Source organism: Macaca nemestrina, chromosome 14 (genome assembly GCF_043159975.1).
Source record: "Macaca nemestrina isolate mMacNem1 chromosome 14, mMacNem.hap1, whole genome shotgun sequence".
Classification (NCBI taxonomy): domain Eukaryota; kingdom Metazoa; phylum Chordata; class Mammalia; order Primates; family Cercopithecidae; genus Macaca; species Macaca nemestrina.
Genome location: NC_092138.1, coordinates 64,338,420 through 64,362,710, shown reverse-complemented (window position 1 = coordinate 64,362,710; position 24,291 = coordinate 64,338,420). Strand labels below are relative to the sequence as shown.

General features: G+C 49.4%; 2 protein-coding genes across 8 annotated transcripts; both read left to right on the top strand.

Moving 5' to 3' along the window:
* Positions 1 to 681: 681 nt before the first annotated feature.
* LOC105485716 (stomatin like 2) lies at positions 682 to 3,990 on the top strand. 2 transcript variants are annotated; one of them, XM_011748116.2, is made up of 10 exons: positions 682 to 715; positions 1,057 to 1,194; positions 1,687 to 1,786; positions 1,919 to 1,977; positions 2,070 to 2,171; positions 2,321 to 2,455; positions 2,602 to 2,746; positions 2,869 to 2,948; positions 3,156 to 3,284; positions 3,710 to 3,990. In XM_011748116.2, the coding sequence occupies exons 2-10, from the start codon at positions 1,165 to 1,167 to the stop codon at positions 3,845 to 3,847; spliced, it is 918 nt and encodes a 305-aa protein (XP_011746418.1). In that variant the 5' UTR covers positions 682 to 715; positions 1,057 to 1,164; the 3' UTR covers positions 3,848 to 3,990. The 2 variants fall into 2 exon arrangements, with proteins under 2 accessions (XP_011746418.1, XP_011746417.1); XM_011748115.2 differs by having other exon boundaries at positions 705 to 826.
* A 5,041-nt stretch (positions 3,991 to 9,031) lies between these two features.
* LOC105485715 (phosphatidylinositol glycan anchor biosynthesis class O) lies at positions 9,032 to 20,270 on the top strand. 6 transcript variants are annotated; one of them, XM_011748113.3, is made up of 12 exons: positions 9,032 to 9,071; positions 10,081 to 10,592; positions 11,232 to 11,375; positions 11,567 to 11,690; positions 12,021 to 12,180; positions 12,392 to 12,571; positions 12,834 to 13,058; positions 14,310 to 14,361; positions 14,929 to 15,135; positions 15,321 to 15,535; positions 16,153 to 16,223; positions 16,382 to 20,270. In XM_011748113.3, exons 2-12 carry the CDS (start codon positions 10,082 to 10,084, stop codon positions 16,509 to 16,511), a joined length of 2,019 nt encoding a protein of 672 aa, XP_011746415.1. In that variant the 5' UTR covers positions 9,032 to 9,071; position 10,081; the 3' UTR covers positions 16,512 to 20,270. The 6 variants fall into 6 exon arrangements, with proteins under 6 accessions (XP_011746415.1, XP_011746410.2, XP_011746412.2 ...); XM_011748108.3 differs by having other exon boundaries at positions 12,834 to 14,361; XM_011748110.2 differs by having other exon boundaries at positions 9,041 to 9,482; positions 12,834 to 14,361.
* The last annotated feature ends 4,021 nt before the right edge of the window (positions 20,271 to 24,291 follow it).

The window sequence follows — 24,291 nt, the reverse complement described above, 5'->3', positions numbered from 1 at the left end:
TACTGGTTCTGTTAATGACTTTAGCCCTTCAGAACTTCAGTGCCCTCATATGTAAAATGGAGGTGACTACGGAGGTCTCTTGACTACCAGAACATCAGGGATGTGTGCAAGGTGACGTGCTCCAGACAAGGTTGAACATTGAGGCTGTTTGCCGGACTCGGTATTTAAGACCGGGCATAACAAACCTTGCTTGGAAAGAGAGGGAAGGAGCTGTAGTGTCTTTGAGGAAAGAGGGGAGGGGAAAATCTCGTCCCAATCGCCAGGCAATGTTAGGCCCAGTTTCCATGGCAACGGGATTGGGGTCAGTCCCCAGTGGGAGTCCTGGGCACAACACCGCGGGACTACTATAGAATGTCACTATGGCAACCATGGCAACGAGTCAGCTCAATCCACTCGTCGCTATGGTGACGGATGGGGGCGATTCTACGCTCTGGTGGGCAAACTGAGTCTCGGGTGAGGGTGAAGAATTCAGTGCGTGGTGTCTGAGTGATATGCACGCGAAAAATAATTTGGCCATCAGGCCGGGGATCTTGGTCGCGAACAGCTAAACCCAGAACAACGGCAGCCTTCGGCCTTCTCTTGAAGGTCTGCGTTTCCCAGGGAACAACCTGATGCGCCGTTCGACCAAGTAACGCTGATTGGGTGACTGTTGAAGGGAGTAGGGAACGGCCGGAAGTACATTCGGGGGAGCGGAACTGCAAGAGGAAAGGCTCGGGTAGGCTTCTGAGAGCGACCGCTCCGCTCGTCTCGTTGGTTCCGGAGGTCGCTGCGGCGGTGGGAAATGCTGGCGCGCGCGGCGCGGGGCACTGGGGCCCTTTTGCTGAGGGTGAGAGCGAGGCAACCTATCCAGAGGGTCGGGACAGAGATCACCTGGGTCCTCCGCTGGGAAAGAGCGAACTTCCAACTTTCGGAGAGGACTGGGGTCAGAGGTCATGGTCCCCATGTGATTCTCTCTCCGAGGATCCTGAGGGTCGTGGTTTATGGAGATACCTTCAGGACCGAGGGGCGGCGTGTTTGGCCAGATGAGATCTCTGCTCACCCTCTTCTTTCTTTCAGGGCTCTCTGCAGGCTTCTGGTCGCGCTCCGCGCCGCGCCTCCTCTGGATTGCCCCGAAACACCGTGGTACTGTTCGTGCCGCAGCAGGAGGCCTGGGTGGTGGAGCGAATGGGCCGATTCCACCGGATCCTGGAGCCTGTGAGAACCTCTTCTGCCCATCCTGGGCCAGCCAGATGACCAATCCCTCACGACATGGAGTGTCGGGAGGACCTCTTTTGGGCCTGCCCGCACTGTTAGCTCCCGACTCTGTAGGCCAGACCTGACAGGGCCGAGGCTGCTGACCATCATCCCCATGTTACCACCTTTTCCTATGCATCTCACAGTCCCCATTCTTGGGAATCTCCTCTGCCCACTCTCTCAGCCCTACCTCTCAGTCTGCATTGAGATGGCTATTCTGCCGGCTCCGATTCTCATGACTCTCCCTTCCATTCAGGGGCCTAGTCTTGCATTCCTATTCTCTTGGGTTTTCTTACCAGTGACACTTCAGCCTTATGAGGACTTATTTCTTGGTAGCAGCTGCTGCTTTTCTGGGCATGTTCCATGTGTTGACTCCCTACATACTCCAGGACTAGCTTAGGTCTCAACCCAATAGTTCCCATCCTTCTGAGGACCCATGACTCCTCTTCCCAGGGTTTGAACATCCTCATCCCTGTGTTAGACCGGATCCGATATGTGCAGAGTCTCAAGGAAATTGTCATCAACGTGCCTGAGCAGTCGGCTGTGACTCTCGGTGAGGGGTTCAGGGTGACATGGGTGCTCTGAGGCTATTAGGATGTGGTTGCTGTAGATCCACAGCTTAGGAGAGAGAACTGGTTGGGACCTAGAGGCCTGACTTTCCTCCTTTTCTCTCCTGGTTCTACAGACAATGTAACTCTGCAAATTGATGGAGTCCTTTACCTGCGCATCATGGACCCTTACAAGGTATCTGCCCCCTACTTTATCTAGCCTTTTCAGTTGCCCTCTTCACTAAAATCTTGTGCCCAAGCTTCTTACACTATCCGTGTCCGTTTCAGGCAAGCTATGGTGTGGAGGACCCTGAGTATGCCGTCACCCAGCTAGCTCAAACAACCATGAGATCAGAGCTCGGCAAACTCTCTCTGGACAAAGTCTTCCGGGTAAGCAGATCTGAGCCAGAGTTAGGGTTTGAAGACACAAACCTGACACTCAATCTTTTCTGAAGGTCAAGATCAGTCCCAGGCCCTTCTCAGTGTAGGCCCTTGATAGGTAAGTTGAAGCTGTGGGGCTTATGCCTCTCTTTTTCCAGGAACGGGAGTCCCTGAATGCCAGCATTGTGGATGCTATCAACCAAGCTGCTGACTGCTGGGGTATCCGCTGCCTCCGTTATGAGATCAAGGATATCCATGTGCCACCCCGGGTGAAAGAGTCTATGCAGATGCAGGTGGGAGCCAAGGAGGGGTAGGAAAAGGACCTCAGGGTGCTCCAGTCCCAGGAGGATCCAGACTTCCCTCCTGTTATGATGGGTAGAGTTGCAGGTCTGTATAACTTTCCCTTGGCTTGTTGATTGGGATTGTTGCGGGCTTCCAGGTGGAGGCAGAGCGGCGGAAACGGGCCACAGTTCTAGAGTCTGAGGGGACCCGAGAGTCGGCCATCAATGTGGCAGAGGGGAAGAAACAGGCCCAGATCCTGGCCTCCGAAGCAGAAAAGGCTGAACAGATAAATCAGGCAGCAGGTCAGGAGAGGGTAGAGGCTGAGGGAGGAGCAAGGCATGGGCCTTTGAAGATTGGTGCTGGGGCAGAATCTTTGGGTACTTTGACTTCATGGGTCAAGCAAGCTCTGTCCCTTCTCTTGCAGGAGAGGCCAGTGCAGTTCTAGCCAAGGCCAAGGCTAAAGCTGAAGCTATTCGAATCCTGGCTGCAGCTCTGACACAACATGTGAGAGGCCCCTGGGTGGGAATGGGGGACAGGAATTGACAGTGGAAGGGGTTCTCTTATCTATGCTTAAGGAGAGTTCCTGCCTCTGTGGGCTCTGTTGAACCAGATTACATAGTCCTTTTTATTGTGAACTGCTTTCTTTATTCCCCATCCACCCCTTCTTCTCCGTATCTATAATCTCTGATTTTTATCCCCCTGTGGTCACAGAATGGAGATGCAGCAGCTTCACTGACTGTGGCCGAGCAGTATGTCAGCGCGTTCTCCAAACTGGCCAAGGACTCCAACACTATCCTACTGCCCTCCAATCCCGGCGATGTCACCAGCATGGTGGCTCAGGTTAGAGCTCTCTGAGGACCCAGCACAGAGCACCTGTGCCAGGGACCGAACTGAGACCCCACCACCGTCATCAACACTTAGATACCATAAAGGTCTTCAGAATGCCTTGGCCCTAGACATCCCTTCATTCTTTGTAGAGACGGAATCTAAGAATGAAACATCTCCACTCAGTCCTGCAAATATGGAAGTTCTTGAGATACCTTTTTTTGGTAGATACCTGTGCTGGTATTCTGAGAGTCACTTTACTCTGATGGCTTGTAAGATTCCTAAAATCAACCCCAGAGCTTACAAGACAGGTTTGAGAGAGGGAGAAAGGAAAACTAATTCACTGGCCTCCATGCCATCTTTTCCCTTTTAGCCATTGGTGGGCTGGGCTGCACCTCTGTCAAGTGTCCTCATGGTACTCTCTCTGTTCCTCTCCTCAGGCCATGGGTGTCTATGGAGCCCTCACCAAACCCCCAGTGCCAGGGACTCCAGACTCGGTCTCCAGTGGGAACAGCAGAGATGTCCAGGGTACAGATGCAAGTCTTGATGAGGAACTTGATCGAGTCAAGATGAGTTAGTGGAGCTGGGCTTGGCCAGGGAGTCTGGGGATAAGGAAGCAGATTTTCCTGATTCTGGCTCTAGCTTCCCTGCCAAGATTTTGTTTTTTATTTTTTTATTTGAACTTTAGTCATGTAATAAACTCACCAGTGGCAAACCAAAACCTGTCCTCTTTGATTGGGGAATGAAGTTGGTAAAGTCACTAGCATTTTCCTTGGATCCAGTCCTGTCAGCATGATGCCTCCATGAACAAGAGTGAACTTCTTGTGAAGTGAAACTATATTTTTTGTCTTCAAGAGAAACTGTGGGATAGGGTGGAAGAGTTAAACCACATGTTCACTGAACTGCTGGCTGGGAAGTGAAGTCCCCTTACTGCTAAGTGTGGGGCTGTACATTTGAGGCAGGTGTGTGGGGTTTTTTCATGGGAAAGTACTACCCTGCACTGGCATACTTAAAGGGTTTTCAGGGACTGAGGGTACTCCTCATTCATTTATTCAAAAACATTAAATGTCTACCAAGTGCCAAGCTCATTACTAGACACTGGATTACAAAAATACCTGAAACCCAGTGGTCCCTGCTTTCACAGAATAGAAGGTCAGGTAGGGAAGACAGACAGGAAGCAGACAGTGATAGAAAGTGATAAATGTGGCCGGGCGCAGTGGCTCACTCACGCCTGTAATCCCAGCACTTTGGGAGGCCAAGGTGGGCGGATCATGAGGTCAGGAGATTGAGACCATCCTGGCCAACATGGTGAAACCCTGTCTACTAAAAATACAAAAATTAGCTGGGCATGGTAGCATGTGCCTGTAGTTTCAGCTGCTTGGGAGGCTGAGGCAGGAGAATTGCGTGAACCTGGGAGGTGGAGGCTGCCGTGAGCCGAGATCATGCCATTGCAGTCCAGCCTGGCGACAAAGTGAGACTCTCAAAAAAAAAAAAAAAAAAAGGCGTGGTGGCTCACACCTGTAATCCCAGCACTTTGGGAGGCCGAGGCGGGCGGATCACAAGGTCAGGAGATCAAGACTGCGGTGAAACCCTTTCTCTACTAAAAAAAAAAAATACAAAAAATTAGCCGGGTGCGGTAGGGGGCGCCTGTAGTCCCAGCTACTCAGGAGGCTGAGGCAGGAGAATGGCGTGAACCCGGGAGGCGGAGTTTGCAGTGAGCCGAAATCATGCCACTGCACTCCAGCCTGGGGGACAGAGCGAGACTCCGTCCAAAAAATAAAAAAAAGTGATAAATGCTGTGGTAGAGGAAAGTTCTGGCTGAGGGATCTTGGTGGGAGGAGCATATCAGCTTATGAATAGCAGCGTTGCTGACTGCCATTGAGCTCAGGCTGGAAGAGTTAGCAAGTTTTCACCAAGTCAGGTCCTTGACTATATACAAAGGCTCACTGCTTGAAGAAGTTGGCTGAAGGGTATAGTGCTAAGGGGGATGTGACTACATGGCTAGGGCCAAGTCACAAGGAGCAAGATTCTTGTTGAAGGGGTTGGACATTATCCCCAGGGTAATAGGTTTTTTTTGTTTTGTTTTTTGAAACAGTGTCTTCCTCTGTTGTCCAGGCTGGAGTGAATTGGCGCGATCTTGGCTCACTGCCACCTCTGCCTCCCGGGTTCAAACGATTCTCCTGCCTCAGTCTCCTGAGTAGCTGGGATTACAGGCACGTGCCACCATGCCCGGCTAATTTTTGTATTTTTTGTAGAGACGGTGTTTCACCATATTGGTCAGGCTGATCTCGAACTCCTGACCTCGTGATCTGCCCGCCTGAGCCTCCCAAAGTGCTGGGATTATAGGCATGAGCCACTGTGCCCAGCCTATGAAGGGTTTTTTTCCCCTTCCCATGAAGAATTTTAAGATAAAACATCACATTGGCCAGGCACAGAGACTCATACCTGTGATCCCAGCACTTTGGGAGGCTGAGGTGGGAGGATCACTTGAGCCCTGGAGCTGGAGACCAGCCTGGGCAACATAGTAAGAACCTATCTCTACAAAAAAGAAAAAAAGAAAAGTAATCACATCAATGTTTTAGTTAGAGCTGTCTTGCTGCAATGTAGAGAAGGGGTAGTAGGGAGAGAGAGGAGGCTGGGAGGACACTGAGAAGGCTGCCTCAGTGATCCTGGAGAAGGGATGAGGCCTGAACTGAGATAAGGGGCTGTGGGGATGAAGGTGGAAGAATAACTCAACATTTTTTTGAATTAACGTATTCCTTTATTCATTTGGTCAGTATCTGAACCTCAAATCTATGCTAGGTGCTGAGGATATAGTAATGAAGAAAACAAAATTCCCTGACTTCAATGAGCTCACATTCTACTTGGAGGGGACAAACCATAAATATGTGTAGAATTTCAGATGCTGATGCGTTGTGCTATGGAAGGAATTAAGGAAGTGAGAGGGGAAATTTTTCCAGAGGTTGTGGTGGTGGGGGGTGCTGTACTAGTAAAGTAGGGGATTCCAGGAAGCCTCCCCGATGTTACAGTTGAGCTTCAATATTAAGGTGATGGAGATCTATTTCGGCATTGGGAATTGAAGCTGACAGAGGAGATGGCAAATGCAAAGGCCCTGAGGCAGAGCTGCTACGGATGGAACAGAGTGAGTGAAGCAAAGAAGTGGCAGCTAGATGAATCAGAAGGGGAAGAGGCAGATAGTGTGCAGGCCCATGTAGAGCCAATGCAAGAACTTTTACTCTGAGATGAGAAACCAGTGGACAGGCTTTGTTTCATTTTGAGACGGCGTCTCGCTCTGTCGCCTAGGCTGAAGTGCAGTGGCATGATCTCGGCTCACTGCAGCCTCTGCCTCCTGGCTTCAAGCAATTCTCCTGCCTCAGCCTCCTGAGTAGCTGGGACTACAGGTACATACCACCACACCTGGCTAAATTTTTGTAATTTTTAGTAGAGTTGGGGTTTTACCATGTTGGCCAGGCTGATCTCCAGTCCCTGACTTCAACTGATTCTCCAGCCTCAGTCTCCCAAAGTGCTGGGCTTGCAGGTGTGAGTCATCGTGCCTGGCTTTTTTTTTTTTTTTTTTTTTTTTTTGAGAGGGAGTCTTGCTCTGTTGCCCAGGGTGGAGTGTAGTGGCACAATCTTGGCTCACTGCAACCTCCGCCTCCTAGGTTCAAGTGATTCTCCTGCCTCAAACTCCTGAGTAGTTGGGATTATAGGCATCCGCCACCATGCCCAGCTAATTTTTGTATTTTTAGTAGAGACGGGTTTTCATCATGTTGACCAGGCTGGTCTTGAACTCCTGACCTCAGGTGATCTGCCCACCTCGGCCTCCCAAAGTCCTGGGATTATAGGCATGAGCCACTGTGCCTGGCTGGCCTTTTAAGACAGGGCCTCACTCTGGTGCCCAGACTGGAGTGCAGTGGCCTGATCAAGGCTCACTGTAGTCTCTACCTCCCAGATTAAGCCATCATCCATCTCAGCCTCTGGTGTAGCTGGAACTACAGGCTCCTGCCACCATGTCCACCTAAATTTTGTATTTTTTTGTAGAGATGGTATTTCACTACTTTGGCCTGACTGGTCCTGAACTGCTGGACTCAGGGGATCTACCTGCTTTGGCCTCCCAAAGTGCTGGGAGTCCGTTTTGTTTTTTAATAGTGGGTTTATTGAAATATTCACACATCAGGCTGGGCATGGTGGCTCATGCCTGTAATCCCAGCACTTTGGGAGGCTGAGTCTGGAAGGTTGAGCCCAGGAGTTCGAGATATAACTCACACATCATACAACTCATTCATTTAAAATATAAACGTAGTAACCTTTAGTATATTCACAGAATTGTGCTACCACCATGATTTTAATTTTAGACTGCTTCACAGCCCCCCTCCACAATATTCCATTGTATGAATACACCATTTTTTATTTTTCCATTTGTCAGTAATGGACATTTGGGTTTCCACCTTTTGGTTATTATAAGGCTACTATTTTATTTACTTATTTTTTGAGACAGGGTCTCACTCTGTCACCCAGGTTGGAGTGCAGTGGTGAGATCACAGCTCGCTGCAGCCTTGACCTCCCCAGGCTCAGGTGATCCTCCCACCTCAGCCTCCTGAGTAGCTGGTACTACAGGCACATGCCAGCACACCGGGGTAAATTTTGTGCTGGGATAACAGGTGTGAGCCATTTACCCAGCCACGAATAAGGCTACTATGAACATTCATGTACAAGTTTTTGTTTGGACATAAGTATTAATTCCTCTTGGGTTTATACCTAGGACTGAAATTGTTGGGTCATTTGATAATTATGTTTATCGTTTTGAATTATCTGTTTTTACAATCCACCAGCAGTGTATGAGGGTTCCAATTCCTCCTCCTCATTGTCAACACTTGTTGATTATAGCCATACTGGTGGGTTCAAAGCAGTATCTCCAGCATTTCCTGGTGGCTTATAATAAGCCTCTCTCCATGTGTCTATTGGCTATTTGTATATTTTCTTTGGAGAAATGTCTAGTCAAATCCTTTGCCCATTAATTGGATTGTTTTTCCCTCCTCCACTCATTTTTTTTTTTTTTTTTTTTTGAGACAAGGTCTCACTTTGTCGCTGAGGCTGGAATGCAGTGGTGCAATCTCGGCTCACTGCAACCTCTGCCTCCCGGGGTCGAGTGATTCTCCTGCCTCAGCCTCCCAGGTAGCTGGGATCACAGGCGCCTGCCACCACGCCCGGGTAACTTTTGTATTTTCAGTAGAGACGGTGTTTCGTCATGTTGGTTGGGCTGGTCTCGAACTCCTGACCTTAGGTGATCCACCTGCCTTGGCCTTCCAAATTGCTGGGATTACAGGTGTAAGCCACTGGCGCCCAGCCTCCCCTCCTCCACTCCGAAGGATTATTTGCTTAATTATCCAGTTGTAAGATTCAGAGGCTTTGAGAGGAGAATGAAATCTCAGTTGGACTTAGCTAAGCAAAAAGGGAAAAATAAGTATTATCTCCATTTTACAGATGAGGTAATGCCTAATAATGACAATATGTGCGGCCGAGCTAGGATTCAAGTCAAGTTTGACTCCAGCAGCCGTGCTCTTAGTCGTAACCATGAATGGACAGTGGTTCCGTGAACTCTCCGGCTTGGTCCCCTGTTCCCAATTTTCAATTATTAAATCTCCCATCAAACTCTCTGGCCAGCCCCACGCTCCTGGCCAAACTTCCACCGAGATGCCGGCAGATGGCGATGGAGCCACTGGCGGGCCTCTCTGGCGCGCGCTTCTCTGTGGTGCCAGGCCGCAGGCACCGCCGCCGCCGGACTTCCGGGTGCCATTGCAGGTGAGCCAGGGTCTGCCGAGAACCTCAACCCCACGTAGTCCCCTCACCCTGAAACAAGGGAGTCTTCCTCTTTCCCTTAGCTCCCAACCAAGGGTGGTTAGTACCGCGGCTAGGGTGCCCAGCGGGAGGCTGGGTAGCTACCGGAGGAGGCAGAGCCGGTCGCACACCTGGGTTCCAGCGAGGCCCAACCGACTCTCGACCCGCGCCCCAGCCTCGTTGCGTGGCGAAGGTCATGCTTCAGGTCTCCTGGCGAACCTAGCCTCCCGGAAGCGGAGCGTGACTCCTCCCCTTCGTCCCCTCGGTGCCCGCCAGGCGGCGTCGTTGGCTGGGCCCGGGTTTCCCTGCGGCTTTGATCCCTTTCCACCCTAGTGGGTGTTGAGATTGGCGAGGGGAGAGGTGCAGAAACGGCCTGTAGGAGAGCCTGGCTACCAATTGGAATAACTTTCCCTCGTGACTGTGTTTTCAGCATTAGCATTTCCTGCGTGTACATGTGAACATTCCTATGCTCTACCCCTCGAAGATCCTGATTCAGTAGATCTGGGGTGGGGCCTGGAAATAGCATTTTTGTTTTTCTGAGACGGCGTCTCCCTCTGTTGTCCAGACTAGAGTGCAGTGGCGCAGTCTCTGCTCACTGCAACCTCCGCCTCCCCGATTCAAGCAATTGTCCTGTCTCAGTCTCCCCTATAGCTGGGACTACAGGTGCCCGCCACCAATTTTTGTATTTTTAGTAGGGACGGGGTTTCACCATGTTGGCCAGGCTGGTCTCGAACTCCTGACCTCAGGTGATCCGCCCGCCTCTGCCTCCCAAAGTGCTGGGATTACAGGCGTGAGCCACCACGCCCAGCCTGGAAATAGCAGGAGAGTAATATTGCGAGGAGTTGGCTATGGGACAGTTTATCTCCAGGAAAGTCCGGGAGGAAGTGATTCTAGCTGGGTTTGTATTCAGGGACTAGAATATCCACTGGTTCTTTGCCCCACAGTAATGAATTTCCTTCCCCACCCCTATCAGGATGCAGAAAGCCTCAGTGCTGCTCTTCCTGGCCTGGGTCTGCTTCGTCTTCTACGCTGGCATTGCCCTCTTCACCAGTGGCTTCCTGCTCACCCGTTTGGAGCTCACCAACTATAGCAGCTGCCAAGAGCCCCCAGGCCCTGGGTCCCTGCCATGGGGGAGCCAAGGGAAACCTGGGGCCTGCTGGATGGCTTCCCGATTTTCGCGGGTTGTGTTGGTGCTAGTAGATGCTCTGCGATTTGACTTCGCCCAGCCCCAGCACTCACATGTGCCTGGAGAGCCTCCTGTCTCCCTACCCTTCCTGGGCAAACTAAGCTCCTTGCAGAGGATCCTGGAGATTCAGCCCCACCATGCCCGGCTCTACCGATCTCAGGTTGACCCTCCTACCACCACCATGCAGCGCCTCAAGGCCCTCACCACTGGCTCACTGCCTACCTTTATTGATGCTGGTAGTAACTTTGCCAGCCACGCCATAGTGGAAGACAATCTCATTAAGCAGCTCACCAGTGCAGGTCAGTGTGGGCCACTTTGAAGGCCAGAAGTACCCTGGCAAATTTCTTCAAAATTCGAAGTCAGGGAGTCAGACCTTTGGGTGCCCAGATGCACACTTGACTATGGTGTAGGGGAACAGAGGAGAAGAAAGAGGCCAGGGCCCTGCTTGTGGGGAGCTCAGTTTGGGGGACAGAGGAAAAGGGATCTGGGCTTTGGTCCTATGAAGCTTCTAATCTGAATGGAGTGCAAGTTTTATTCTTGGGGACCTCTCAGTAAAAGGGAGAAGGGAAGAAGAGAAGATGTGGATCTTGGCTTACAAGTGTGGAGAAGAAAGCAGAGAAATACAGGCCCTGTTCATTCATTGGCTTGGAAGAAGCAGGATACACCCAGGAAAAACAAATCAGTAGAGATACCCAGATACAGAACTAGCAGAGCATTTTGTAGGAAGGGTGTGAGGTCTGGGTGGAGTATGGTTATCAGGGAAAGCTTCCTGGTGGAAAATGTTAGGCCCTGAAAGATAAAGATTGCTGTATGGAATTGCTGTACTTCTTAGGTTACATGTTTGGAACTTCTGATGGGTCTTTCAAGGGCCTCTTTTCCTGTTTTCTCCTGACCCTGATGTTTGCTCAGGCTCTGACCTCTCTTTCATGTCCCTGCAGGAAGGCGTGTAGTCTTCATGGGAGATGATACCTGGAAGGACCTTTTCCCTGGTGCTTTCTCCAAAGCTTTCTTCTTCCCATCCTTCAATGTCAGAGACCTAGACACAGTGGACAATGGCATCCTGGAACAGCTCTACCCCACCAGTGAGCATGGGGCCAGAGCACGTAGTTCTAAGACTGGGAGCTGGGGAGGACTGCTTTAGTCCACAAATTCCGAGCCTCCAATGGGTGTAACAGCCTGGGCTTGTATCCCTGGACATAGAGGAGTGTCAAAGCCTGGCTGGGGTTGAGGAGTGGGTCTTAGTCTTCTGTGCTCATTGTTCTCCCCTTCACAGTGGACAGTGGTGAATGGGACGTGCTGATTGCTCACTTCCTGGGTGTGGACCACTGTGGCCACAAGCATGGCCCTCACCACCCTGAAATGGCCAAGAAACTTAGCCAGATGGACCAGGTCATCCAGTGAGTGTGGGGCATTGGCTGGGGGAGTGGGTTTGTATCTGAGAATCTCAGGATATGTGGTCCCAGGAGAAGCTCTTAGAGCTTCTTTCCTGGCTGAATTCTGTCTTCTCTAGGCCTTCTGCTAAAGCTAGAGGCCCCATCCATCTTGATTAACTCAATGTGTAGCTTTGTGCATCAGGATCATGGCTGAAGACCTGTCTCTTTGCCAAAGGTCTAGGCCTTACTAATGGAGTTATAGCTGGGGATGAACAGGCCCCTGAGAAAAATCTTTTTTCTTTTTGAGGAAAATATTTATTTGTTTCTACTCCTGACACATTTCTTGGCCCCCAGGGGACTTGTGGAGCGTCTGGAGAATGACACACTGCTGGTAGTGGCTGGGGACCATGGGATGACCACAAATGGAGACCATGGAGGGGACAGTGAGCTGGAGGTCTCAGCTGCACTCTTTCTGTATAGCCCCACAGCACTCTTCCCCAGCACCCCACCAGAGGTGAGGCCTGGGATGTTCCTCATCTGTTTTCCCAGTAATCAGCCCATGTTACCATCACAGCATCCTCATGAATACCTCTATTATAGGCCCCCAAATCCATTATCCTGGGTATCCTCCACTCTCATTTCTTACCTAGGCCCCTATGTCTCCCATCCCAAACATTGACTTCAGCTTTATAATGAATCTGTCGACCACTGTCATTTCCCTTTAGGAGCCAGAGGTGATTCCTCAAGTTAGCCTTGTGCCCACACTGGCCCTGCTGCTGGGCCTGCCCATCCCATTTGGAAACATTGGGGAAGTGATGGCTGAGCTATTCTCAGGGGGTGAGGACTCCCAGCCCCACTCCTCTGCTTTAGCCCAAGCCTCAGCTCTCCATCTCAATGCTCAGCAGGTAGGTAAGTGGGCTGGGTGTCCAGGTGACAGAGCGAGGGTGGGCATGAAAGAAGCATAATGAACCACTCTATTGTCCTTTGACTAGTCTTAGTCCCACCTTCCATACCTATCCCTCTTCTATTATCCCTCCCTTCCCCCACCCTGGGCAAAGTTTGGGTCTTTGACTTCCACGTACCCCCTTTTGTAATACCTGTTCTTGCCTCTGCCCCAATTTATGTCTCTGACCTGTTCCCCTGGGCCTCTGACCTTTTCTCTGCCAGGTGTCCCGATTTCTTCGTACCTACTCTGCTGCTACTCAGGACCTTCAAGCTAAGGAGCTTCATCAGCTGCAGAACCTCTTCTCCAAGGCCTCTGCTGACTACCAGTGGCTTCTGCAGAGCCCCAACGGGGCTGAGGCGACACTGCCGACTGTGATTGCTGAGCTGCAGCAGTTCCTGCGGGGAGCTCGGGCCATGTGCATCGAGTCTTGGGCTCGTTTCTCTCTGGTCCGCATGGCGGGGGGTGCTGCTCTCTTGGTTGCTGCCTGCTTTATCTGCCTGCTGGCATCTCAGTGGGCAATATCCCCAGACTTTCCATTCCGCCCTCTACTTCTGATACCCGTGGCCTGGGGCCTTGTTGGGACCATAGCGTATGCTGGACTCCTGGGAATTATTGAGCTGAAGCTAGACCTAGTGCTTCTAGGGGCTGTGGCTGCAGTGAGCTCATCCCTGCCTTTTCTGTGGAAAGCCTGGGCTGGCTGGGGGTCCAAGAGACCTCTGGCAACCCTGTTTCCGATCCCTGGGCCCGTCCTGTTACTCCTGCTCTTTCGCTTGGCTGTATTCTTCTCTGATAGTTTTGTTGTAGCTGAGGCCAGGGCCACCCCCTTCCTTTTGGGCTCATTCATCCTGCTCCTGGTTGTCCAGCTTCACTGGGAGGGCCAGCTGCTTCCACCTAAGCTGCTCACAATGCCCCGCCTTGGCACTTCGGCCACAACAAACCCCCCACGGCACAGTGGTGCATATGCCCTGAGGCTTGGAATTGGGTTGCTTTTATGTACAAGGCTAGCTGGGCTTTTTCATCGTTGCCCTGAAGAGACACCTGCTTGCCACTCCTCTCCCTGGCTGAGTCCTCTGGCATCTATGGTGGGTGGTCGAGCCAAGAATTTGTGGTATGGAGCTTGCGTGGCAGCACTGTTGGCCCTGTTAGCTGCTGTGCGCTTGTGGCTTTGCCACTATGGTAATCTCAAGAGCCCCGAGCCACCCATGCTCTTTGTGCGCTGGGGACTGCCCCTAATGGCATTGGGTACTGCTGCCTACTGGGCATTGGCGTCAGGGGCAGATGAGGCTCCCCCCCGTCTCCGGGCCCTGGTCTCTGGGGCATCCATGGTGCTGCCTCGGGCTGTAGCGGGGCTGGCTGCTTCAGGGCTCGCGCTGCTGCTTTGGAAGCCTGTGACGGTGCTGGTGAAGGCTGGGGCAGGCGCTCCAAGGACCAGGACTGTCCTCACTCCCTTCTCAGGCCCCCCCACTTCTCAAGCTGACCTGGATTATGTGGTCCCTCAAATCTACCGACACATGCAGGAGGAGTTCCGGGGCCGGCTAGAGAGGACCAAATCTCAGGGTCCCCTGACTGTGGCTGCTTATCAGTTGGGGAGTGTCTACTCAGCTGCTATGGTCACAGCCCTCACCCTGTTGGCCTTCCCACTTCTGCTGTTGCATGCGGAGCGCATCAGCCTTGTGTTCCTGCTTCTGTTTCTGCAGAGCTTCCTTCTTCTACATCTGCTTGCTGCTGGGATACCCATCACCACCCCTGGTAAATATCTCAGCTCTGATTCACCTAAAGACAATAGTGATGTGAGTTCGGCCCCTCTTGTTTTCAAGGAGGTGTTGTTCCTGATGTTCCTGAGCTTGACAGAGGGTCCCATACCCCACACAGCTGGGAAGGTCTTGGTGTCCTCTCTCTTATCTGCCATAGCCAAGTGAATCGATCCCTCCTGTTGGTTCCCAGGGTTCATGGAGAGGGGAGACAAGGAGTCCTCTAAGATTCCTTGTGGAAATGCTGCATCCTTATGAGCACATTTCTTGATTTTCCAGTGATAGAAGTAGTGAATTGTGAATATATAATGGCACAGTGAGCTGTAGGTGTTTGAGAGAAAGAAAGAGATTGACCACAGCAGGGTTCAGATAAGCGTGATGGCGCTTTTGTACCACAGAGAGAATTAGAATAATTAGAGTGTGGACTGTGAGGATGTTGGGCTGGTGGGCATGTGAGTGTGTATGAGAATTGATACTGAAGTAGTAGGAGTATATGACTATGGAGCAGTAGCCTATGGATTAGGGAATAAGAAGTGACTGTAAAGTGGCATATCTTTTCTTCCAGGTCCTTTTACTGTGCCATGGCGGGCAGTCTCGGCCTGGACCCTCATGGCCACACAGACCTTCTACTCCACGGGCCACCAGCCTGTCTTTCCAGCCATCCATTGGCATGCAGCCTTCGTGGGATTCCCAGAGGGTCATGGCTCCTGTACTTGGCTGCCTGCTTTGCTAGTGGGAGCCAACACTTTTGCCTCCCACCTCCTCTTTGCAGGTACCCACTTCTCCTTCACTTGCTTCCTTTATTTACTCTGGCTTTGTGGAAAGAGAGGAAACCCCTGGATTTGAATGGAGAGATGTGGGTTTGTTGGATCTTTGGCACCCCTTGGCGTAGGCTAGTTGGAACCTGAGCCAGCCAGGGTGACCCATTGATTCCAGCCATACCCTCTCCCGAGGCAGTAGGTTGCCCACTGCTCCTGCTCTGGCCTTTCCTGTGTGAGAGTCAAGGGCTGCGGAAGAGACAGCAGCCCCCAGGGAATGAAGCTGAAGCCAGAGTCAGACCCGAGGAGGAAGAGGAGCCACTGATGGAGATGCGGCTCCGGGATGCGCCTCACCACTTCTATGCAGCACTGCTGCAGCTGGGCCTCAAGTACCTCTTTATCCTTGGTGTTCAGGTGGGTGTAGGAGAGAGATCAGGAAGTGGTGTTCTTTCTCCATGGATGTGTATCAGTTTCTTTCAGACCTTCAAAACCGTGGGAGAGAGCCTTGACTGAGGTACACATAAGTGAAGTGGTTGCTCAAGCCCAGTGGCCTCAAATGGCAACTCTGAGACTTGAACCTGGGTCTCCTTAATCCTAGTCCTGGATTGTTTCCTCTCTACAACCTAGATCTGGACCCTGCTAGTTACATTTGAGGATTACTCTTATCAGTGGACAGACTGGAAAAACTGAGGTGATAGCCAGGATTTTCTTCCCAAACTGTGGTCATGGATCCTCCTCCTTTCCTCTAGAAGCAGATGTGGCACTGGTATCTTCCTCCACCCTGGGGCCAGAGCCTGAGTATTAGCATTACAGATGGATAATGACTTGCCCAAAGTCACATAGTGAGTCAGTGCTTGGGGCAGGATGGGAAGTAGGTCTCCTAACTCCTAGCCCAGGACATGCACTATTTTTTCCACTGACATGCACTATTCTCCTATTTCCATTTTTTACAGGGGCCTATAGCAACTCTCCCTTTGCCCTGCTTCCTCCTCCCCTTCACAAGTAACATGGCCCCTCCTCTCCTCCTCTAGATTCTGGCCTGTGCCTTGGCAGCCTCCATCCTTCGCAGGCATCTCATGGTCTGGAAAGTGTTTGCCCCTAAGTGAGTAGATTTGCTTGAGAAGTAGAGGTGGTGGGGAGGGAGAAACTTGGAACAAAGTATGAAGATCCTAAACATCCAGGATGGCCAAGTTTTTGCCTCTACAGGGAAAAGGCAGTAGACCTACTCTGTTCCCTGAGATTCTCCACCTTTCTTTGCAGGTTCATTTTTGAGGCTGTGGGCTTCATTGTGAGCAGCGTGGGACTTCTCCTGGGCATAGCTTTGGTGATGAGAGTGGATGGTGCTGTGAGCTCCTGGTTCAGGCAGCTATTTCTGGCCCAGCAGAGGTAGCCTAGGCTGTGGTTACTGGCACATGGCTACAGAGAGTGCTGGAGAACAGTGTAGCCTGGCCTGTACAGGTACTGGATGATCTGCAAGACAGGCTCAGCCATACCTCTTACTACCATGCAGCCAGCCAGGGGCTGCTGACTTCTAGGACTTCATTATTCTATAATTCAGGACCACAGTGGAGTATGATCCCTAACTCCTGATTTGGATGCATCTGAGGGACAAGGCGGGTGGTCTCTAAAAGTGGAATAAAATAGGCTGGGCGTGGTGGCTTACCCCTGTAATCCCAGCACTTTAGGAGGCAGAGGCGGGAGGATTGCTTGGTCGCAGGAGTTCAAGACCAGCCTGTGGAACATAGCAAGACCCCGTCTCTACTATTTAAAAAAAGTGGAATAAAATGATAATACAATTATATGTGTCTGAGATGTGGGGGAGCCCCACTGTTCTACAGGGGTTGTGAGGAGGATCAGTCTCTCTTCCCACCAGGCACAGATGAGATCAGTCATCAGGTGCCTGGCTGTGCCTGAGAACCTTTAGGAAGTGGTTGGAGTTGTCTGAATTCACTGCCTCCACCTCTTCCCAAATCAATCCTATTATCCCACCACGATTTTCCTTTGCCATGCAACACATTTTGTTAAGTTCCTGTTCTTTGTCTGATAAAGAGAGAAGACTGAGAAGACAAGCCCAGGCATCATGCAGCACTGACTTTAACTGTCTGAGGTCCCAAATAGTGCTATGCCCCCACTCCACTGGGCCTTTTCACTATAGAGCACCCTTTGCCCTTCCCTTCTATGGAAGCCTCCCTTGTTTCCCAACCTGTGCCACTCTTTATCAGATCTACATGCCCATCTTATGTAGCATTCCACCTTGTCCCATTCATTATTCCTGACTTGAAGTCAAAATTGTGTGAATCCACTGGTTCTCTTCTCGTGTATGTTTTGTGCCCTCTGTTCACCCCACCACTCCTTTCATGTTTGAAATGCTGGCATGAAATCCTCCTAGAGATGTCCATCAAAAGAGCTGGGTAGAGGCCCTGGAGAGAAGCGTCAGGACTGAGATTTGAGGTTTGACCATACCTAGAACAGGAGGAGCTGATACCACTGAAAAACAGAACAGATGTTAAAACCATGGGATAGCACCTACTTTTAATTGGTAGAAAGTAGAGAAGCTGAGTAGTAATGGTTGTGAAGTATAAACGTTCACTGCTGTGGTAGGTAGCTAAGGGAAGAATTGAAATTATTTTTAATGTTATTATAATTTTAAAGACATATTTTTGCTCTGTTGCCCAGGCTGGAGGGCGGTGGTGCAATCATAGCTCCCTGTAGTTTCAAACTCCTGGGCTCAAGTAATCCATCTTAGCCTCCTCAGTATCTGGGATCATGCCTGGCTAACTTTTTAATTTTTGTAGAGATGGTCTAGCTACATTGCCCAGGCTGTTTGTAAACTCCTGGCCTCAAGCGATCCTTCCACCTTGGCCTCTCAAAGCACTAGGATTGCAGGTGTGAGCCACAGCACCTGGCTAAGTTCAAATTATTAATGGCCAATGGTCCCTAGTGTTACAGATGCCAAATAGTAAGATGATGAAAAAAGTATGTTTCAGCGGGGCATGGTGCCTCATGCCTGTAATCCCAGCGCTTTGGGAAGCCAAGGTGGGTGGATCACCTGAGGTCAGGAGTTTGAGACCAGCCTGGCCAACATGGCGAAAACCCATCTCTACTAAAAATACAAAAATTAGCTGGTGTGGTGGCAGGCACCTGTAATTCCAGCTACTTGGGAGGCTGAGGCAGGAGAATCGCTTGAACCTGGGAGGCAGAAGTTGCAGTGAGCCAAGATCACGCTACTGCACTCCAGCCTGGGTGACAGAGCCAGACTCCCTCTCAAAAAACAGAGAAAAAGGATAGCTTGTTGTTTACCGTGGTAGAAAGAGGTTTAATAATGCAAGGGGGTGAAGTTGGCCCCAGCTGGCCTGTAAGATGAATTAGAAAAACGCCTCTTCCCAAGTCTGGTGGACACAACTCCCAAGCATGGTTCGGTGAGCAAATAGTGTCTTTGCGAGAAAGGCGAAAACAAAACAAAACAAAACAAAAAAAGCCCCTTTCCTCCATCCCTAGTACCCATGGAAGGATTTTAGGCCCTAGTTCCTCCACTTCTTAGCCAGGTGCCCTGCACTTTTTGCAGTAGCACTAATTTGCTCATCTGCCAACCACTGTCTATTCTTTCTCCTGGTATATCTATAAGATAAAGACATTAGTACATTGATTTAAACTATTAAAAATTCTTTCTAGCCAGGCACTATGGCATGCCCCTATAGTCCCAGCTACTTGGGAGGTAGAGGCAGGAGGATCACTTGAGGATAGCAAGACTCCATCTCTACAAAAATAAAAAAAATAGCCAGGCATGGTCCCAGCTATGTAGGAGGCTGAGGTGGATCACTTGAGCCCAGGAGTTTGAGGCCGTAGTGCACAATGAATACACCTGTGAATAGCCACTGCACTCTAGCCTGAGAACATAGTGAGACCCTCTCTCTCTTAGAAAGAAAAATTATTTCTTATCCTTGCCTTTTCCTTGAAATCAGAGTCTATTCCACACTAACTCAATGATTCTTTTTTTTTTCCTTTAATTTTTTGTAGAGATGACATCTTGCTGTCTTGTCTAGGCTGGTCTTGAACTGGCCTCAAGCCATCCTCCTGCCTCAACCTCCTAAAGTGTTGGGATTACAGGTGTGAGCCACTGCACCCAGCCCTGATTCTTTTTTAAAAAAACTTTATTGAAATACAATTTACCATAAAATTTACCCATGTAAGGTGTAAGATTTAATGGTTTTTGTGTATTTACAGAATTGTACAACCATCACCAGAATCAATTTTAGAACATTTTCATCAACCCCAAAAGAAAATCTACTCTTTAGGTATCACCCTCCAACCCTCCCTAACCCCTGGCTATACTAATCTGCTTTCTGTCTCTCCATATATTTGCCCATTTTGGATATTTCACAGAAATGGGATCATAATAATATGTGGTCTTTTGTGACTGGCATCTTCCAGTTAGCATAATGTTTTCCGGTTTCATCTATATAGCAGCACACAGCAGTACTTCATTCTTTTTCTTTTTTAAAATTGAAGTAAAATTCATATAAAATTAACCATTTTAAAGTGTATAATTTAGTGGCCATTAGTATATTCACAACGTTGTGCAATCATCATCACTATCAATTCCAGAATGTTTTCGTTACCCCAAAAAGAAACCCTATACCCTTAAGCAGTCATTCCTTCTCTTCTCCCCCTTAACTCCTGGTACCACTCATTTGTTTTCTGTCTGTATAGATTTGCCTGTTCTGGACATTTCATATAAATGGGCTCATACAGTAGTGCCTTTTTCTGTGTTATTTTCCTTTACTCAGCCTACTGTTTTCAGAGTTCATCCATGTTGTAGCATGTATTGGTACTTCATTCCTCTTTATGGCCAAATAATACTTCATTGCATGGATATACCACATTTTGTTTTCCGTTCATCCATTGAAAGCCATTTGGGTTTACACATTTTGGTTATTATGTAATGCTGCTATAAACATTTGTGTATAAGTTTTTGTTGAGACGTATGTTTTAATTTCTCTTGAGTGTATACCTAACTGTACACTGAGCAACTGCTGGGTCATAAGGTAACTCTGTTTAATCTTTCAAGGAGCTGCCAGCTGGTTTTCCAAAGTTGCTATATCGTTTTACAGTCCTACCAGAAGTATATATGGGTAACGATTTCTCCACATCCATGTCAACACTTGTTACTATCTGTCTTTGATTCTAACCATCCTAGTGGGTGTGAAGTAATATCTCATTGTGGTTCTGGTGTGCATTTCCTTAATGATTAATGATGCTGAGCTGAGCATCTTTTCTTGTGCTTATTGGAAAAATGCCCATTCAGATTCTTTGACTATTTTTAATTGGATTATTATTATTATTATTCTTGGACCAGGGTCTTGCTGTCACCCAAGCTGTAGTGCAGTGGCATGATCATGGCTCACTGAAGCCAGAACCTCCTGGGTTCAAGCAATCCTCCTGTCTCAGCTTCCTGAGTAACTGGGACTACAGGTGTGTACCACCATGGCCGACTAATATTTTATGTTTTTGTAGAGACAGGGCCCCACTCTGTTGCCCAGGCTGGTCTTGAACTCTTGGGCTAAGGCAATCCTCCTGCTTCAGCCTCCCAAAGTGCTGGGATTACAGGTGTAAGCCAGTGTGCCTGGCCAGCATTTTTTTTTTTTTTTTTTTTGAGAAGGAGTCTTGCTCTGTTGCCTAGGCTGGAGTGCAGTGGTGCGATCTCCGCTCACTGCAAGCTCTGCCTCCCTGGTTCACACCATTCTCCTGCCTCAGCCTCCCAAGTAGCTGGGACTACAGGCACCCACCACCATGCCCAGCTAATTTTTTGTATTTTTAGTAGAGACGGGGTTTCACCGTGTTAGCTAGGATGGTATCGATCTCCTGACCTCGTGATCCGCCCACCTCGGCCTCCCAAAGTTCTGGGATTACAGGCGTGAGCCACTGCACCCAGCCCTGGCCAGCATTCTTTATACATGCTAGATACAGGTCCCTTAACAGATATATGATATGATATATGATTTACAAATATTTTCTCCATTCTGTGGGTTGTCTTTTCATTTTCTTGATAATATCCTTCAATGCACAAAAATTCTTTTTTTTTTTTTTTTTTTTTGTGATGGAGTCTCGCTCTGTCGCCCAGGCTGGAGTGCAGTGGCAATGTCTCGGCTCACTGCAACCTCCGCCTCCCGGGTTCAAGTGATTCTCCTGCTTCAGCCTCCCAAGTAGCTGGGACTACAGGCGCACGCCACCATACCCAGCTAAATTTTGTATTTTTAGTAGAGACGGGATTTCACCATGTTGGCCAGGATGGTCTCAATCTCTTGACTTTATGATCCACCCACCTTGGCCTCCCAAAGTGCTGGGATTACAGGCGTGAGCCACTGCGCCCGGCCTACACAAAAATTCTTAATTTTGAGAAAGTCCAATTTATCCTTTTTTTTTCTTTCATTGCTTATGTTTTTGGTGTCATATGAAATAAGTTATTGCAAAATGCCACAACTTAATTTTAGAACATTTCTATCACCCCCCTAAAATTCCCTACATTGATTCTCTAATCCCACCCCAGACCAATGATCTGTTTTCGGTCTTTTATTTATTTATTTATTTATTTATTTATTTATTTATTTTTTTTTTTTGAGACGGAGTCTGGCTCTGTCGCCCAGGCTGGAGTACAGTGGCCGGATCTCAGCTCACTGCAAGCTCCACCTCCCGGGTTCACGCCATTCTCCTGCCTCAGCCTCCCGCGTAGCTGGGACTACAGGCGCCCACCACCTCGCCCGGCTAATTTTTTTTTGTATTTTTTAGTAGAGACGGGGTTTCACTGGGTTATCCAGGATGGTCTCGATCTCCTGACCTCATGATCCGCCTGTCTCGGCCTCCCAAAGTGCTGGGATTACAGGCTTGAGCCACCGCGCCCGGCCTTATTTATTTATTTATTTATTTATTTATTTATTTATTTAGAGATGGAGTTTCACTCTGTTGCCCAGGCTGGAGTGCAGTGGCATGATTTCTGCTCACTGCAGCCTCTGCCTCCTGGGTTCAAGTGGTTCTCCTGCCTCAGCCTCCCAAGTAGCTGGGACTATAGGCACATGCCACCACATCTGGCTATTTTTTGTATTTTTAGTGGAGATGGGGTTTCACAATGTTAGCCAGGCTGGTTTCCTGCCCTCAGGTGATCCGCCCGCCTCAGTCTCCCAAAGTGCTGGGATTACAGGCATGAGCCACTACGCCTGGCCTGTTTTCAGTCTTTTTTTTTTTTTTTTTTTTTTTTTTCCTTTTTTGTTTTTGAGACAGAGTCTCTGTTGCCCAGGCTGGAGTGCAGTGGCGCGATCTCGGCTCACTGCAACCTCTGCCTCCCAGGTTCAAGGGATTCTCCTGCCTCAGCCTCCCGAGTAGCTGGGATTACAGGTGCACCATGCCCAGCTAATTTTTGTATTTTTAGTAGAGACGAGGTTTCACCATGTTGGTCAGGATGGTCTCAATGTCTTGACATCGTGATCCGCCCACCCTGGCCTCCCAAAAAGCTAGGATTACAGGCATAAGCCACAGCACCCGGCCTGTTTTCAGTCTTTATAAGTTTGTAATCCCAGCATTTTGGAAGGCTGAGGCCAGTGGATTGCCTGAGCTCAGGAGTTCAAGACCAGCCTGGGCAACGTGGTGAAACCCCGTCTCTACTAAAACACAAAAAAATTAGCTGGGCGTGGTGGTGTGCGCCTGTGATCCCAGTTACTTGGGAGGCTGAGGCAGGAGAATTGCTTGAACCCAGGAGGCAGAGGTTTCAGTGAGCTGAGATCATGCCACTGCACTCCAGCCTGAGCAACAGAGCGAGACTCCGTCTCAAAAAAAAAAAAGTTTGTTGGTGCACTGTTTTGCCCCTTTTTATTGCTAAATCATTGGCTTTGACCAACTGATGGACATTTTGATTGTTTTCAGTTTTTAGCTATTATGAACATTTTTAGCTACAATGAATATTTGCAACAAATCTCAGTGTGGACGTATGTTTTCATTTCTCTTGGGAGTATTCTTTGGAGTGGAATTGCTGGGTTTTATGGTAAATTTATGATTGACTTTTTTTTTTTTTTTTTTTGAGATGGAGTCTCACTCTGTCACCCAGGCTGGAGGGCAGCAATGGGGTCTTGGCTCACTGCAAGCTCTGCTTCCCAGGTTCATGGCATTCTCCTGCCTCAGCCTCCCAAGTAGCTGGGACTACAGGTGCATGCCACCATGCCTGGCTATTTTTTTGTATTTTTAGTAGAGACAGGGTTTCACCGTGTTAGCCAGGATGATTTCGATAACCTAACCTCGTGATCCACCTGCCTTGGCCTCCCAAAGTGCTGGGATTACAGTCATGAGCCACCATGCCCAGCCTATGATTAACTTTTTAAGAAACTGCCAAACTTTTCCAAAGTGAGTGTACTATTTTATATTCCCACCAGCAGTGTATGAGTGTTCCTTATACACATCCTCACCAACACTTGGTGTAATCTGTTTTTATTGTAGTCATTTTATGTACGTATGTGTGTAGTGTTTTTATTTTTATTTACTTATTTTTGAGACAGAGTCTCACTCTGTCACCCAGGCTGGAGTGTAGTGGCACGGTCTCAGCTCACTGCAACCTCTGTTTCCCAGATTCAAGTGATTCTCGTGCCTCAGCCTCCCGAGTAGCTGGGATTACAGGTGTCTGCCACCATGCCCAGCTAATTTTTGTATTTTCAGTAGAGACAGGGTTTTGCCCTATTGGCTTGGCTGGTCTCAAACTCCTGGCCTCAAGTGATCCACCTGCCTCAGCCTCCCAAAGTGCTGGAATTAAAGGTGTAAGCCACCACGCCCAGCTGTGTATAGCGGTTTTTTGTTTTTTGAGATGAAGTCTCGCAGTGTCGCCCAGGCTAGAGTACAGTGGCGTGATCTCAGCTTACTGCAACCTCCACCTTCCGGGTTCAAGCCATTCTCTCGCCTCAGCTTCCCAAGTAGCTGGGATTACAGGCATGCGCCACCATGCCGGGCTAATTTTTGTATTTTTAGTAGAGACGGGGTTTCACCATGTTGGCCATGCTGGCCTCCAACTCCTGACCTCAAGTGATCCACCCACCTCGGCCTCCCAAAGGGCTGGGATTACAGGTGTAACATGGCCCAGCCCTGGCCATGTTTTAAACTGCCTTTCTCTAATAGCTAATAATGCTGAGCATCTT

What these genes read in the sequence shown, in the direction of transcription:
- LOC105485716 (XM_011748115.2), top strand. Translation starts at nt 782, where the DNA reads ATGCTGGCGCGCGCGGCGCGGGGCACTGGGGCCCTTTTGCTGAGG. An exon ending in TCCACCGGATCCTGGAGCCT is followed by an intron (nt 1,195 to 1,686) that starts GTGAGAACCTCT and finishes TCCTCTTCCCAG; the next exon opens with GGTTTGAACATCCTCATCCC. An exon ending in GCAGTCGGCTGTGACTCTCG is followed by an intron (nt 1,787 to 1,918) that starts GTGAGGGGTTCA and finishes CTGGTTCTACAG; the next exon opens with ACAATGTAACTCTGCAAATT.
- LOC105485715 (XM_011748108.3), top strand. Translation starts at nt 10,082, where the DNA reads ATGCAGAAAGCCTCAGTGCTGCTCTTCCTGGCCTGGGTCTGCTTCGTC. An exon ending in TAAGCAGCTCACCAGTGCAG is followed by an intron (nt 10,593 to 11,231) that starts GTCAGTGTGGGC and finishes ATGTCCCTGCAG; the next exon opens with GAAGGCGTGTAGTCTTCATG. An exon ending in TCCATCTCAATGCTCAGCAG is followed by an intron (nt 12,572 to 12,833) that starts GTAGGTAAGTGG and finishes TTTCTCTGCCAG; the next exon opens with GTGTCCCGATTTCTTCGTAC.